Raw genomic sequence first — 17574 nt, forward strand, 5'->3', positions numbered from 1 at the left:
AAAGCAAGAAACTGAAGCCTGGCTTATTATTGCATTGCTATCATCAAACCAGGTGCAGAGAAAAGCCTCATTAAAAAACAATTTCCCACAACTTACGAAACTGCTTTAAAATGCACTCAGGTCTGTCACTGAGACAAAAACAGAAGCTTAATGGGCGACATTTATTTGTTATCTCTGGATTTAATTTCATCACTTCATCCATTGTATAATCTTCTCCGAATTCATTTTAAATTCTTTCCTAAACCGGTAGTAAACAGTCCTCGCAAGTAGATGAGTCATTCCTAAAGCCAGTCTGCAGAGTCATACATTTCTATTAATGGTCTAACGGGGAAAATATTTGGGAACCATAACAAATGGTCCTAACTATAGCAGGTGTGAGGAGAGACCTTGTTGGAAATAACAAGTTCTTCAAACTTTCAAATGTGCTGGCTTCATTTTTGGAGACATCTCCTCTGTAACATACATTATTTCTATGTCTTACATGGCAGCACTCAATCTTGAGGGAAAGACGTAGGCCAAGCTTTCCAGATTTAACTTATTCTTCTGTATTTTTGTCACCCCCGGCTTCCTGGCTGCTCATATGACGCCCATGCAGTGTTGTTCATCCCACCAGAGTGATGAATATGGTACAGGGTGAGCGCTGTCCAGTCCAATGGTGCTGAAACACCAGGAAGCGCTGCTCACTCCCTGAATCACAGTGAGCTCCCTTGGGGGAAACGCTGAGGCAGGCTAAGTGACGAGAAGCCTAGATTAGAGCCCCTGACAAAGAGGCCAATATTTTGTGCATCATTTACGACCTTTGATCTGGCACAAGGTGCACAATGCACATGCTGGTGTATTTAGGTTTGTATGATGAGAGCACGGAAACCCCAGCAACACATCAGGCCTGCAGATGTGATCACTGATAACAGTCACACAAAGTTTCTAATACTTCGCAAACACAATTAGGCCCCGGGACAACGCACATCACTATGTGCATGCAAAATAAAGATTAACACAGAGTGTATAATTGAACATGCACAAGAGTTGCCTCTAACAAGCTGCAGGAAACACTAAAAGGAAATGAATGTGAAGGAGCCTCCACCCTCCTGTTTTATCCAAGTCAAGGCTTCCATGAATCAGTTCAGCATAACAGGTCACAAAACAAACATCCTCCTTCCTGTGAACACACTGTACTGTTCCACACAGAGTGGAAATAAGCTGGGATGTTTAATCATGTATAAGAGAGTAACCTACAGAGAATGCAAATCCTCCATCGTTAAGCATTTCTCATGTTTTTCAAAGGCTGCCTGCTCCATATTGGTGCAGCTTGAATGCAGAGTGTCCCTGCATGCCACTGATGAGCTATTACAATTGAAAGGTTGCATATGATTCAAAGTCCAGAGAAGGAAATGAGCTTAAAAATACCGTAGTGAGTTGTTGTCATCCCGCACTGAATCAAACCTGCACGTACCGCTCTGTGGACAATCAATCCGCTGCCACAAACGGAGATGAATCAGTAGCATTTAAAAAAAAAAAAAAAAAAGGAAAAAAAAAGAAAAGGAGGCGCCGTTATTGGTTTACTATTGCCAGCCAGGGTCTAACCCAATCCATTTCCCCCTCCTCTGCCTCCGACATGGCAGAGAGATCTTCAGCACGGTCTACGCTGCCTAGACGCCTGATTCCTGCTCCGCATTTCGCCCGAAGATCAACAAGTACGCCGAGAGCCCGTTCGGACAGACTACCTGTGTTTCTCAGTCAGCTGTGTGAGGAGGCGCCGCATCTCCGTGAAGGTGGATCCATGGCAGCTCGGCGCTCTCGTCCACATCTGTTTAACTCTTTCGGCGCCGCGTCCTGACGCATCGCTGTGAGAGGAGACTGCTGTGCGTGGGTCGGGCTGCAGCGCACGATAACTGCACATAATCACATTAGCCTATGTGATCTGAAGCCAACAACATGCAAATCAAGACAGAAGGCTCATAATTAAAATCAAACGATCCTCTAATATGAACTTGTATGAGTATCTTGTCATAGAAACTGTGGTAGAAGCAGATGCCTTACCAACAACTAATTCAGTAATGTATAATCTTTCACGATAAGTAAAAACTCCTGCATTTTAATCTAATCTAAGTAAGAATAAGATTTTCAGGAAAAGGTGCTTTAAGCAGAAGTAGTCTTTCTGCAGAATAACAACTCATGTGAGTGATTCAGCCTACTGTAGCATATTATACACTTATAGACCTATAGACTATAACATTATGCATCAGTGCAGCCTTTTACTGCTGTGGCCAGTACTAAATAAAGCCAGCTGCACATGTTTCATATACATGTGTATACATATATGTTCAGTAGTCCACTGGTTCCCAATGCAGTCCAGAGGGTAGCAAGGAAATTTGGGCTGTGAGTGATGGACTTGCAATATACTCAAACTTCTGGATCATTTTGGTGAAATATTGTGTAATATGACCTCTATCAATCAGTTATTTAGAGGAGGAATGAATCATAAATATGACACGTTGCATCTTGCAGTGCCGCCACTGCTTTAATCTTTAACAATAGTTTGCATTTGCCAAGTCCAAATGGTTTATTTACTAAAGTGAACCGTGGCTAGTGATAGTAGCTACTAAATTAATGTAGGTACAGTAAAAAAGTACATTTGTTGAAAAATTTAATCACCTCAAATGTGTTAAAGGTCATTTCCGAAGTCTTTCAACCTTCCTGTTGTCCTTCAGGTCAAATTTTGTAGATTTTCTAATGTTTTCATGTCACATAATTTTATATAAATGTAGTTTACTGTCCATGAATTCAGAAAGGAATTGTATTGTAATTAGTTGAAAACATGTTGGTTCAAAATGTGGAACACAGAATCTGGTGATTCATTATATTTCAGGCTTTACAAATAGTCAAACAGACCGGGTAAGTTTAGACCCAGGAGGACAAAAGTTGCATGGTTGACGGGAAGACTATACGAAGACACAATTTCCCAGTATACAGTTTTTTTCTGCAAACAAATCTTTTCCCTTGCATCAATGAAAAACACACAAACAAACATGTCTCCCTCTCCACTGTGTCTTCATTTTTTTTTTATTAAATAAAATCTTATTTCACACACAACAAGCTTAAATATGATTTATAAGTTGACTGATTAAATATAACTGAATAAATAGCGCAGCAGTGCATTAAAAAAAAAAAAAAAAAAGGTTTCTTAATCGATAAAGGTTTATCATCGGTTTGATCACATTTCATGCCCTGTCCTCTTCAGTCTGTATCGGATCTGCAGATCTCCGTCCGGCTGGAGCATCCCAAAGCCGTAGCGACTGGGATTAGCTTCCGGCAGCTTGTCCTCGGGGTTGCACATCTCCAGATCAAGATGGGTCAGGAGCAAGAGCACAAATCTAAAGACACAAAGGGGTGAAACCGTTCAGGACAGCCACAAACCACCCACTAATCACCACGTATCACATGTATCAACTGATGTGAAAAAAGCCGGCTCATCAGAATTAACTAGCTCCCCTTCTGTGTGTCGCGGATTACATGACCTTTAACCTTCGCGATGTTCTCCCAACTACCTCTCCTCTATTTCCCTCGGCCTCTTTATACCGATCAATACAGAGTATGAGCAATTACTATATTAAAGCCAGCTGCTAATGACGATGGAGAACATGAAAGCGGGACTGAAATGATGAGACCCGCTCTCATCATTTCAGTTTATTAAGTGAAGATGGATTTTGCTGGTCTGATCTGGTAATCAGGATGAAATTGCAGGAAGCTCTTTGATCGTGAATGCATCATTTCTAAGCATTATGGAAAGATATGACCCAAAAAATAATGATATTTTACACTCACTGTTTAATGGCTGTAGCAGCAAACTCTTTCCCAACGCAGCTGCTTTTCCCTGCGCCCCAAGGCATGGTGTAGTACTTGACCCTTTTTCCTTCCTTGTAGAATTTATCCTTCACTGTCATGTCTTCATTTAGGAAGCGGTCGTACTTGAAAGTCTAAAACAATCAAAAGCAAATCATGGAGGCATTAGTGATGCGTGGTTCATAATATCATGCAAACAAGTCTGATATCCCCAACTCCGTATCTTATGTCAAAAATAATGTGCAGTGATTACAGCACTTATAAACATTAAAAGCCAAATAAACAGAATAGACGTTGATAAATGATCTCGCTCTCATGCTAGTCCCTCTTGGCATTTTATTGTGGGCATGTACCTACTTATCCCAAAGGATGTATTCTGTCAGTGATTTTAATCACAGTGCTTAGTCTTGCCTCAGGAAAACGTGTGCTATGAATGCACGTATGTACTATGGAGGCGTGAAAGCACAGCTAGTCTATCCTTCTATTTCAGGGGATGAACAAGGTGATATGGTGAGTAAGTACCTGTGGATCTTGGTGTATCTCTGGATCCATCTGAGGGCTGAGGAAGGGGAACAGACACACTCTGTCCCCTCGTCTGAGGTGGTACTCCCGTCCGTCGGCCATGCACAAGATCTTGTCCTGCATCACCTCTCTCCTGATCATTACCGCAGCAGTGAGCCGTAGGGTCTCACTCAGAACACCATCTGCAGAATGGAAAGGACAGCAGAGTGGAGGATGTCAGACGGGTGTCATCGTCGGTTACATCAGCAGTGCCCTCGGGAGTAATTTGGAGAGCTACGAACGTTTGCACGGGTATGAACATATATGAAAACGGTGATCTTCGTTTAACTGATTCAAAGGTCAAACTTCAGTTGTCGCTTTCACTGTTTCAGTACACTGCGTTTATATAAGTCAAGTGAGCCATTGTTTCCATTTCACTGGCGTAACTAAACCCCAAGGAGGACGAGCTCAAGTCAATAACAGAAGAGGCTGCTAGCAGCTGTTATGTACCAAGCACAGGTGTGTTGTGCGCTCCCAGCAGGTTGATGGGGGGACGCTGAAAGGAAGTATCCCGGAGAGTGGAAAGGCCTCTAATCTCTGACTTAACAGCCTCCATGGCCTCAGGGTGAGTGAGCAGAAAGCCAAGGAGCCAAAAGGCAGCAGGTCCAGCATTACACTAAAAGGAAAGAAACATAGCACACACACCTTTATATTGGCTTCAAGTCTGAAAAGTTGCATTTATGTAACCGCAGAATGCACATTAATTAAAAAAGATTTCTGAATATTTATTTACTTTCTGGACCATTGAAAATAAAAATATTCAAGTCTTTGTGCTGCTGCTGTCTGAATGTGATATGAAGACAGTAAACCTCTCAGGGAGAGACACCTGAGCCTGTCAGACAGTAATTGCTGTGGGTTAAGGGAGCTGTACTTCTTACCTCTGCACATCTCAGGTTAGATCTCCACTGACAGCTAGGGCAAAGGCCCAAAAGTGACTAAAGGTACATCACATTGTCTTTCTGCCCTCTTAGATTGTCAGATCACCAGATCTAATGCCACAGATAATAATATGAGTCTGGCAGCCTTGACAGCCACAGGGTGGGGATTCTTAAAGGAAAAGGACTGGCATTTTGGGAAGTATGAAACAAATGAGATGGAATTGCTTGTAGCTAGGCTAGCTGTTTCCCCCAATTTACTGCCTCAGCCTCATGCTAAGCTGATCACCTGCGGGCTCTTACTATACACCGACCAGGCATAACATTACGATCACCTTCCTAATATTGTTTAGGTCTCCTAAACCGTTTTTGTGTGTGTGCCTGTGTCAGGCTGCATCCTGCTGGGGATGGCTGCTGCCATCAAGGAGTGTCACTGCTTTGGGGTGGGGGTGCCTGGTCTGGTCTAGGTGGGTGGTACATGTAACATCCACACAAATGCCAGGTCCAAATGTTTCCCAGCAGAACATTGCATTGCCACAAGATGGTCAATGTTATTTACTTCTCCTGTCAGTGGTTTTAATGTTGTGGCTGGTCAGTGTATTCTGTATTCCTGCCAGACAGTGGTGTCAAATCATTTTTTTAACTCTCGATTAGGATTTTATGAAATTATTAAAATGAAAGTACATGTGTGGGAAGAGTGAAGTAGCATGTAACACATATAGGAGCAATCTTCCCCAAAAGGTAAATAACCAATAAATGAATGTTAGCCTATAGTATATGTTTCAGTCAATAACATTGATTGTTTGGAAATAGAATAGAGGACAGCAACCTCCAGCTTGTGCAGGACTTGTGATGCCGAGGATGTGTCTGGCTTAACACTGAAACACATCTATGTGCCTGAAACCCATGTGTAAGCCACATTCTCCCTGGCACCTCTCGCTAGTCACACATCTAATCCCCCTATTCTCTGCAGTCGTGCTCCAGTTTCCATCCAAGACTGAGGCTGTGTACTCTGATGTCCCAGAAGACATGATAACGCACAAACAAACACACTTGAGGACTGGGACTGGTGGTCCTTCCCAAACAAGCGGCGTAGCCGTAAGAGCCCGGGATGGTTGGGCTGGTCGAGGTTTCTCCTCGCTTAAATATAACCAGTGTTAAAGGGTAACAACCACTGCTGCAGGGAGAATGACAGAACAACATAACTATTACAGCTAAAATGTGGCATAGAAGAGCAGCAAACACAGCCACCATTAACAGCTCTCTTTCTCCCCCAACTGGCGGAAAGGAGCAAATATGTCATGTTGATCTATGGAGCAACAATGCTGTAGTCACACCGGGGTCAGCATTGCTAATAATGTAAACTTATAACACGGCAGCAAGCTGAAATGTTACAGATTAATCTGAAATGAGGTTTAGCAAAAGAGGAAGTGTAATATCCAAATAGAGCTTTGTATATTTTACTTAAACACACTGAATATTAATGCTCACTGGTTAGACAACATTGCCAGCTGGCTTACAGCCAACAGAGAAACTGACTAACACAGTTCCCTTACACGCCATGCCATTTAAAAGTTAAATTTGCACTTCGAGCTTGACGGGGTGACATGGAAACTGATTCAAGAGATTGTAACTGGCGAAAATCCACTCTGAAGCTGCAGGTTGAGGCAGGCAGCTCTGAGTTACTTAGCCGTGAGGAATCTGCTGCCTCTGGGTTTCTGGCAGACCATGAGGCGGAATTCAAGCATTCAGTCTGGGTGTGGGAAGTTTGTGTTTCTGTATCATTTTGAGGGCTTGCGTGTGTGATGTGGTTTGTGAGAAATGCAGAGGGGGAAAAAAAAACAGCTCTCACCTGTGTGGTCCATAGTTGTAAGAGCAGAGCTTTTTTCTGCATTTCTGCATCTACTCCCTCCCCCTGCAGGAAGTTTTGGTAGCTCTGCTGCCAGGAGCTCGACTCTGATTCTCCATTCAGCCAGTGTGGGGACAGCAGCTCCCACAGTCGTTCCTGCGATGAGTTGACTGTTTTGCTTTCCTCTGTTGGCAAACCAACATACATTAACTGTAGAAATTAGGTCGGACTGGATTTCGAAAGTGTGTCAATTTCTGTTTTCATTTGCTTGTCATGCAGCTTACCCCGCTTGAGCGTGGAGCGAGCCAGTTTGGTGAGAAGATCATCAAACTTTCGGTACTCTTTGTAGACCGCGTCAGCATTGTCTTCCCTCTCAAACAGCGTACGATATCCAGCCCTGAAGAAGACAATGAAATGTTCCTGTCTGTCTGGCCATTTTTTATTTTTTTTTAATGTTCATCTTCAGTACGGTGTCAAACGTGGATTGTTACCTGAAAAGAAGACTGTAACAGAGGCTGAACAGTCCATCCCGTCTCCACTCAAAAGAGTCGCGGCCTTTGTGGTTATTCAGGAGCAGACTCTGCAGGTGAGTGTTCATGGAACTGCTGAGCTTGCAGAGGCTGCGTTGATCCTGAAAATGCCTAAGGAATCAAAGCAACACTTGTTTGAGACATGCAATTTACTGAAATCCATAAAGTGTATGTTTGAAATACACATTCATTACTTTTCCATCCAGTCCCTCTCTGACTTAGGCCTGACACTTGGCAGCTGCAGACTGAAGACTTTTTTTATGATCTGGCCTCTGATGCGGGAGAAGTCCAGGGAGACTGTGTCATGCAGCACGCTGTCAAAGGAGTTCGGATCCAACAGTACTGTCACATAGAAACCAGCAACACGGACCTATGAGGAAGACATTTTAGTTGTGGTTTAGTTGTTAATTCAACAGTTGTTTGTTCTCCACCAGCTGATACCGGGGATATTCTGACCTGAAATGCTTTTAATTTGTCTGGCAAACATTGCAATGATCAAGAGTATTCAGATGAAAGTGATGATCAGCATAATATTCTTTTGAAATTGGTTTATCGCTGCAGTCATCAGAAATTCATTCGGCGATAACCAGTCATTTGACCTTTCTCTTTTAAACCACTTCATATAAATCTCAGCGTTTACACGTCTAATCAGAACTTACAGTGAAGATATCTCCGTGCTTTTCTTTCATCCGGGCCAAAAACTTTGCAGCATCTTTTCCAAACTCAAGAGCATGTCCCAACCATGGAATAAAACCCTTGTCGAGAGGAGGCTCATTTTTCTGCCTGTCACGTACAAGGAAACACGTTAGATATTGAAACACTATGATAGTTAGCTTATCTACTTTTCATACGTTCATGAATCTCACCAAACAGGTTTGGAGTTAACTTGAGGCTGTTGCAAAAGAGCTTTTTTTTTTTTTTTTTTTTTTTTTTTTTTTTTTGTTATGTGGTAAAAAAAGAATAAGACATGCAGCATGTAGATCACAGTTTAAATAAGCGTATATTAACAGTATATTACATTTTGCGTGTTTAATTTAATCACTGATACATCTTCAGCTTTTTGCTAATATTTCTGCTAATTAATGTCTGATTAATAATACATGTAATTAGAATAACAGCAGTAACGTTCTTTGAAATTAAAACATTTTTTACAAAAGCTTTAGACTCACTGAAGCTTTTAAATAAACCTTTGAAAGTAATTTAATTTCTCGAAAAACACCATAGTAAGGAAAAGCTTTACCTTCTGCGAGTAGAGAAAAGGAGAACCAGAATGAGTAGTCCGTTAAAGAGTAGAAATATTGTCCACAACATGTTTCTGTGATGATACTTGAGCTGCCCTGTAGATTATTTACTCCATAGCCGTTCCCGGCTCTCTTATAGCTCTGGGCCTGACTCAACTTAACTAATCTTCTTCTACTAGGGGGCGTGGAAAGGTGTGGCTTGTCACAAAAATGTTGCACAATTTCCAACAATAGATGGTGTCAGACACCACAAAACCATGTGTAAGTCACACATGAACTGTGTGACTTACAGGGGAACGGCAGCTTAAGTATTTGTACTTTTCAGAACCTTATTCAGATGAAGTTACACCCTAAAGAGTACTGTCAATGTGCAGGGAAATGTCACAACCAAGCAATAACACATCCAAGCGGTAACATCGCTGAGGTGAAGCGACTCATGTTTGATTGAGAAAGAAGTGATGTGAGGAAACACATATTTTAAGGATATTGTCACAGGTTCCCATGGTTTGTTGATGTGAAATCTCCCTATGACAACAACCCAGTTCCGTTTGAAATTGTGAAACGGTCTATTATTATCTCCCTTAAGATGACTTATGGTCTGTGACGGTCACAATGGATGACACTGTCAGTCACACCGAAACCAGTGATTAATCTGCACAAGAGGTTGAGTTTTGTTTGTAATCATACCTGATACCAAGATTCTGCCAATATTTTATAAGTGAATAAATCTTCAATAAATCAAATCTGACAAGTCTGAATCACAGTATAAATATATATATATATATAATATAAATGACACTGCAACGCTTGTAATCAATTGTGTTTTTAATAGAACTAGTAGAATTAACACTTTATGGGGCGAGGAACCATATATGGGAACTTCAGCACACATTTTAAATTGCGCCCCCGTGCCACACAGTGAAGTTGAGAAGCATGTGGTTTTCACTCAGCCAGTCGGTGAAGACCAAGGCAACATTCTCAAGTCAAACGCGGTCTGCAAGTTCCACCTCTGCATGAACGTTACAGTAAGTAACTTCCATATTAGGTACCATGAAGAAGTGGCCTAATGTTGTCTAATGTGATGATGTGTATGTTGACGAGTGTCTAAATGAGCACTTATGTTCTGGTCTAAATACATGTTTACATTTGTTTACCACTTAAGAGCAAGGAACCATATATAGTAGATTCATTGATCGTGATTTTCTCCATGAAAATTTAAAATTTTGAAAACTTTCACACAAGTAAAAAGGTCTTCTTATGTCACACAATAACACTTTATGGTTCAAATTTAGAATTTCCAAGTATTTCAGTGTGTTAATTTGCTAAAGGGTTAAAGGCTGGCTGCTTGATGTGTGGACTGTAACCAGCAGAGGGCAGTCGTGCACTTACAGAAGCCTCATCATTTATCAGCTGGAGAGAGGTGGACACACAGGAGAGGTGAGTCTGTAATGATTTATTACTTAAAATATACATCTCCTCAGGAAAAAAAAAAAAACAACTAAAACAGTAAGAAGTTCGTCAGCAAATACGTTCTCATGAAAATAATTACTACATCGTCTTTCAGATTTTAGACAGTTTAACTAAAGTTACTTAATCTAAACCGACTATACGACCTATTTTTTAGTTTGTTAAACGAGGGAGCCAACAAAGGACACGGGCACATGAACTTAACTACTTCGCGCACGTTAAATAATAATAATAATAAAAAAGTAATTTAAGCTTTATTTATCTATATATGGCTCCCTCAGTTTAGAGTAGCCGCTAGCTTAAAGCTAACTGTCTGTGTGCTCTTCCTAAATGGACCGGAGTAGATACAACGTAAAACTTCGTTCCTACGGCAAATATTTACTCTGAGATGATGATTTATTTTTGTGTCATGCAGCTAGCTGAGGTAACTGTATGCGGGCTATGATTTAGCCATAAAAAAAAAAAATACAAATAAAATACAGAAAATGTAATAATTAAAGGAAATGTAATTTTCTTTAAAAAAAAAAAGAAAAAAAAAAAAGAAAGCACACTCATATAAAATGTTATCTGTTACTCTTCAGAATCTCCCAAAACTGTTTTGAAATGTTTTTTTTATTACTTTGTTTTATTTAATTAATTTTTTTTTTTAAATTTAGAGGGACTATAACATCTAATATCACATCCGTAGGATCTCATAAGATGTCCATCTATCATCCCTTTACTCTCCTATCATGAGTAAAATGATCACATAATCTCATATGATATTACTATCAAGTGTACACATTTCTATGCTCATTAAATACCTTTCTTGTTAGTTAGAAAGTGGTTAATAAAAAAAAACATGAACAATGTTAAATTTTGGCATTTGATCAAGGCTCTTGTATTAGCAATGGAAGTGTACTTTCTACTTAAATTGATGTTGTCAGAAGCAATATGATAGTTTTCAGATTTACATATTCTAACTGTTGGTAGGTCATTACAGGTCACTGCAGTTGGTTTTAATATAAAGTCCTGTATCCTTATACGGGATACAGTCCTGGTTTTGTTTCCAATGGGGATGAAACCTCATAACGAGAGCATCTTAGCTTCTCGTTATGAGGCGTAATCTGGAGCTAAACACATTAATAAATAAAGAAATGACCGTCGACGTAAGAAGGAAACCCACCCTACTCTCTCCCCTCACAGTTCATGGAACCACAGTAAGCAGGGCTGAATCCTCCAGACTACCGGAAACTGCCATCCAGCAGAACCTAAATTTACATTTCATCCGTCACTAAGAAAGCCCAGCAACTCATGTACTTGCTGAGACAGCTGAAAAAGTTCAAGCTGTCACATACTCACATACATAGGTGCTGTGCTGCCATCACAGAAACAATCTTTACATCTTCCATCACTTGTCTGGTTTGGCTCTGCAACGTCTTCCTCTCAGCAGAGAGTCAGCATTGCGTGCGATGTGTTGAGCGGATTATTGTCTATCCACTCTCCACTTGAACAGACTCATGCCCTTCCGCGATGAATACGAGGGCAAGAAATAAATCATGGATGACCCCTCTCACCTCGGCTACTCTCGCATCCAAGGTCGCTCCTTCAGAGCTCTGAAAACAAGGACTAACCACATTCATTCCTTCTTCCCCACCCACCATAAAGAAAGATACAATCTCTTCCATTTTGCATTGTGAGTCAACTATTTTGTTGTATTAGTGTATGCATACTGTATATTGATTGAATTGAATTAAGTTAATTGAATGGCAAATGCCTTGGCTGATTAGACTGATGGACTGGAAATTGACCAGTAACAAACAAAAATGCTAAAGCCTAATATAATTTAGAAGCCATACTGGAATTCCTTCTCTTTTAAATCCCTGTGTTTACAGTTTATGTAACATAAACCTCTGCTACGCGTTACATTTGAAGGATGCAGTCGCTGTCTGTTGTTTTCAATTTCAAGTCTGAATGAGGCCGCCTCGATCTCCAAATTTGTCTCCCATGGGAAGAGAAGGACCCAGCATAGTACCAGCCAGCAGGGGCAGCCTCTCAGCTATAATGCTGTTATTATGTTAATGACTCTAAACAGCCTGCTTTATAAAAACTGGGTGTGGTGCGCTGGAAACCAAATCACTTTAAACAAACAGCCTGTCGTATGAACCAACATATGATACCACACATGACAAAAACCTTTATATGAGATTGTTGTTTCAGAATATATACATTTAATGTTTGATACAAATAGTAGTTTTACATTTGTGTTGCAATTATATCTGTTATTACCTATTGTAATCTTGAGCTTAGTCAGATGCTGCAAAATTGTGTATTGTTGTGTATTGTTTTTGTGGTATGAACTCAGAAATGTATTCTTGATCCACAATTTTATGTATACACTGATCAGGCATAACATTATGACCACCTTCCTAATATTGTGTAGGTCTCCCTTGTGCCTCCAAAACAGTTGTGACTCATCAGAGAATGGACATGGGCCTTCTGAGGGTGTCCTGTGGTGTCTGGAAACAGGATGTTGTTAGTGGGGGGGGGCCTTTAGGTCCTATGGGTTGAGGGGAGGGGCCTCTGTGTATCATCCCACAGATACTTGATCAGTTTGGGATCTAGTGAATTTGGAGGCCAGGTCAACAGCTTGTGCTGTTCTTCATGTTTTTTGAGTTGTTCCTAAACCATTTTTGTGTCTGTGTCAGGCTGCATTCTGCCGGGGATGGCTGCTGCCATCAAGGAGTGTCATTGCTATGGGGCCTCACCCTGGTCTGGTCTAGGTTGGTGGTACATGTTTAAGTAACATCCACATGAATGCCAGGTCCAAAAGTTTCCCAGCAGAACATTGTATTGTCACAAGATGGTCAATGTTATTTACTTCTCCTGTCAGTGGTTTTAATGTTGTAGCTGATCGGTGTATATGTTCATTTATATTTTTCTCTCCTGTATAGACAAATATCCTTACAATGGAAATATACAGTGAAAGTGGAAATAAAGTGGGTTATAAAACATTCAGTCACATATCAGCCATGTTTTGGTTCTTAAGGTAAAATAATAAATAGGTTACTCAGTGTAAAGTCATATATTATTAAATCCAGAAATGACATACTGAACATTACCTATAATCCTGAATAACTACACCATAAAGACAACAGTAATTCTTACACTTACACAGCACAAGGTCTTTTAGCCTCCTGAAGGAACCCAGTCTTTTCTTCCTACACCATGTGATGATCATTCCTCCTGTAGAGGCCAATAAGTGGATGGTGTTAAAGTTTCCGTGGCCTGGTGAGACACAGATTTTTCACATTATTTTCAAACCCACCCCAACGTTTTATCAGGCACATTCTTAAGCCAAGAACTGGTGAGTAACATTTGCTCAGGAAATTAGAAGTTGGAGTGCAGATTGCCTGGTGAGAACCGATAGGTTCAGATTTCTCCCGGGCTGTCTCACAGCTTTAACTGTTGTCACAGGCTGACGGTTGCCTGCAGATTTCCTGAGAATTTGGTGCAAAGGTGGGTGGGGATTTCTTGTCACAAATCAAAATGCAATCTTCTCACAGGCTCAATTATCCCTGTCCTACATGTCAGTTTGCATTCCACTGAGAAAAATATACATTTTGGGAGACTGAGATCAAAGCGGTAGTGCACAGTTGCACTTGAGGAGATAGAGGAAGTTATTTGACAGTACTTGTCAGCAAACTGTCCTGAAATTAAGTACACAGAGAGAGGAAAAGAAGGGTAGACTGATCCATTCTTACTTACTCTGGGTAAATAAATAATCCATCAGTGTTGCAGCCGTAGTGTACAGGGGGGTTAGCTGCAGTACAGGTCTTTTTTGAAACACTCAAGATTTGATTATGTCAAGCTGGTCTCTTCACATAAGAATAAAACTATCCAACGCTTTGCAATGGATCTACCAAAGTAACTAGTTTTACCTGACCGGGGCATGTGATAAAATATAGTGCCTACATTTTTCATGTCGTAATTTCACTCATTTCACTAAATCCTCTGCAAACAACTCATGCCATCTGTTAACACAATTATTCAATTGTAAAATGTGTTAATTTTGTCAACTTACTATGGTTAGATTTCATGTTACGACCGTAGATATGGAAGTTGACCGAGCCGCAAGACCAGCTTTTGATTTCGGACAAACATGTTCTAGCCCTCTGATGACTGCAACGATGGCGAGTTCTTTGAGGTAGAGCTAGATGATTACAGGTAGATGATTATAGGCTCCTGTCAGCTGTCAACATTTTATTTATTTTTTTTGCTGATTTTATGGCCAAATGTGAATTTTCAATGTCTGAAAACTGGTCTACATTCATGGGATAAATGAAGCACATCCCAGGGAAATTGTTAACTGTTCTAACAAATTTGGACAAGCAGTCATTCAGTGCTCCTTGATACAGTCACTCCAGATTAAAGCATCCAGCATTCAATTTCCAGTCATTTATTGAAAAATGTTTTAAATATTTTTTTCTGTGGAAAAAGTAAGACCACCCTTCGCCTCAAAAGGTATAATTACCCACTCTCGCAGAAATGAAATTGGCTGCCAGAGGGACCTCTTTTAGGAGTTTTGCATAACTTTCCCCAGTCTCTGACTTCTGCTTCTTCTTTGACCACACTTTTCATACAAAATTACTTTTCTTACAAAATGTCCAAAGGATTTATAACTGTATTTCAACTAAGCCGTTCCATAACCCAGCATTGCTTCTTTTTGAGCAATTGTTAGTTCAATATCTTGATGAAATGTCCACTTCCGGTTCAACTCTTAGACAAATGGCCTCACATCATCTTCAAGCACGTCTTTGTTAAGACACAGGATCCGAGGCTGAATCAATGACTGCAAGCTGCCCAGTCTCTGCGGCAGCAAAGCAACCCCACACCCTAACATTTCCACCGCCATGCTTCAAAGCCGGTTTGAGGTTCTTCTGAAAAGCTTTATTTGGTCTGTGCCAAACTGTCTACTGTTACTGTGGCCAAACAACTCCATTTTAGATGAGTCTATCCAAAAGGTCTTTGCCTGTATGTTTATTGGCAAGCTGTAATTTTGATGTAATGTTGTTTTTGGATGGCGTGTTTGTTTTTTTTTCCCTCCCATGCAGGCCAAATTTTTGCGATCTCTCGTTACAAGGGATACCTGCAGATCCTGTGACGACATTTTGGTTTTCTCGCCAAACTCGCCATTTGCATCAAAGGGTCTGCTCTTAAGCCGAATTTGCTTGGAACAAATTGGCAGTCATTTGAAATCCACACGAGGATTTTCCTAACAGTGGAATGATATCATTTGAATAACTTGAAGGACTTCTTAAATCTTTTGCCAGAGTCAGAGGCACACACAACCTTTTCTTTCTGAAGGCCTTAGGGAAGAGAACAAACACCGTAGATGTCAGAGATTTTGAATAAAATCCCGTAAGGTGTTTCTAATCATTGGCACCGAATCTGAAACCTCTAATCGTAATTGTATGATGCATCTTTAATTTTTGAAAATGACTACAAACGGCCAGGTTTGTGTCATTTGTTTGCATATACCACCTTTCTATAGTGTTTTTTACTTTACAGAGGATAAAATGTTTACTTGCTTGCATATATCCAAAAAGCTATAATGTGATAGCTGTACATTAATGATTAAAAAAAAAAAAAAAATTTAACTCCTCCAGATCAAAAAGTACACAGTGGTCGTTTACCTTACATGGCTAAGACTACCCAGTCTGTTAAAAAGTCGTGCGACCTCTTATTGGGCGCTCCAGTTTTGAGGCAATAGTGTCACTGGGGTTATCTCAACTTTCAACTTTAACGCGTTAATAGCAATTAATTAATTATAAAAAATGAACGAGTAAAAAAAAAAATTAATACATTTAATCGCAGTTTGCATTCCAAACAATGCGGAACTTTGTCAGTGCACGATTTCCTGGTACACCGATTACACTGATGCACACGTCAGCGCTAAGTACGTTGCTAGGACTGAGAGAAGGCAAATTTTATTTAAAAAAACTACCTCATGGAAGCCTTGAAGAAACCGCTGGAGCTGTTAGCACTAGCTAACCATTTAAGTCAATACTGTTCTGGCAAAGTACTTAAAGTACTTACAGTGGCACTTTAACTTTAGGTCCGTTCAGTTTTGGATAGGGATATTTTCTTTCTTTTTCTACTGTTTTGAATTGAAATGCAATTAAATGCATTATTCCAGACTTTGAAAGAGCTTGAGTTTACAATATTCATGTCTGTTTCTATTATTTGATTCAGTCGTCCACAAAAATCCATTTAAATTAAAAAATGTTGCTTTTTTGCGGCAAATATTGTTATGCAATTAAAATGTGATTAATCAAGATTAATTAATCACAAAGCCTCTAATTAATTTGATTTTTTTTTTTTTAATCAGTCCCACCCCTAATTGTAGTACAGTGGTGAAGTGGTTAGCACTGTCGCCTTGCAGCAACAAGATTCTGGTTTCAACCTCCCTTTCTCTGTGGACTTTGCATGTTCCCCCTGTACCAGAGAGGGGTTTCTCTGGTTGATCTGACCTCCAACGTCCAAAGGTGTGCATGTTAGATTTATTGATTTTAAATTTTGAACTAGCTTTGAGTTTGAGTGTTTGTCTTGGCCTGGCCTCTTGCTCAGCGCCCACTCGGATAGGCTCCAGCCTCCATGACCCCTACAGTAGACGGTTGTATGTGTCTTAATTAGATTATGAATGGAGTTAAAATATAGGCACTAACCAGACAGAAAAAAAAGGCTTTCGTTTTTCACTGTGACGATAAAACTGTCTTGGGAATGACCCACCTTCATGGAAGTGCAGTAATGCATTGCAATTGGATATCTTGTAGGTCATGATCCTGCAGTATCTCCTTTTTGAGATAAAATGACTCAGTGTTCTATTTTTGAAAAACAGCGATTGCACACACTGCAAACGTCATTCTTTCTGCTGTCAGTATGATCCTGCAAATGCATGCTTGTACACTCAGGGTAACAATACTCCATTACCAACACATACTGTGTCACAAAATTGTTTTAAGCACCGATAAATATGTAGTCAGTCCGCATGACACAACTATTCCTGTGTGCTGCAGTCAGCCTCATTTTCCATGCTGCCGGTGATCCTGACACAATCCAATCCTGATTTCCCCTCAATCTGCTCCTTCAGCTGTGGACCGAAGACGACATATCTGTTATTGGCAAAGGGTTTTCATTTGACTTCACACTGAAGAATCTTAAATCAT

The 17574-nt window shown here is 40.3% G+C and overlaps 1 protein-coding gene across 1 annotated transcript; it reads right to left on the reverse strand.

The window, feature by feature from the left end:
• Positions 1–3063: 3063 nt before the first annotated feature.
• On the reverse strand, positions 3064–9612 carry ptgis (prostaglandin I2 (prostacyclin) synthase). The gene is made up of 10 exons (XM_084543918.1): positions 8899–9612; positions 8318–8441; positions 7853–8028; positions 7620–7769; positions 7413–7525; positions 7132–7313; positions 4855–5020; positions 4366–4547; positions 3826–3977; positions 3064–3374 (listed from the first exon to the last, which is right to left on the reverse strand). The coding sequence occupies exons 1-10, from the start codon at positions 8967–8969 to the stop codon at positions 3215–3217; spliced, it is 1476 nt and encodes a 491-aa protein (XP_084400044.1). The 5' UTR covers positions 8970–9612; the 3' UTR covers positions 3064–3214.
• Between the last annotated feature and the right edge of the window lie 7962 nt (positions 9613–17574).

This window comes from Chelon labrosus (genome assembly GCF_963514085.1).
Source record: "Chelon labrosus genome assembly, chromosome: 4".
In the NCBI taxonomy this organism is placed as follows: Eukaryota; Metazoa; Chordata; class Actinopteri; order Mugiliformes; family Mugilidae; genus Chelon; species Chelon labrosus.

Bases quoted from the DNA above. Each gene is read 5' to 3' on its own strand.
- ptgis (XM_084543918.1), bottom strand. From the start codon at position 8,969: ATGTTGTGGACAATATTTCTACTCTTTAACGGACTACTCATTCTGGTT. The intron at 8,029-8,317 runs GTAAGTTCTGAT...TCTTCCTCATAG, and splicing joins AGCACGGAGATATCTTCACT to GTCCGTGTTGCTGGTTTCTA. The intron at 3,375-3,825 runs GTGAGTGTAAAA...TTGTGTCTTTAG, and splicing joins GCTGCTACAGCCATTAAACA to ATTTGTGCTCTTGCTCCTGA.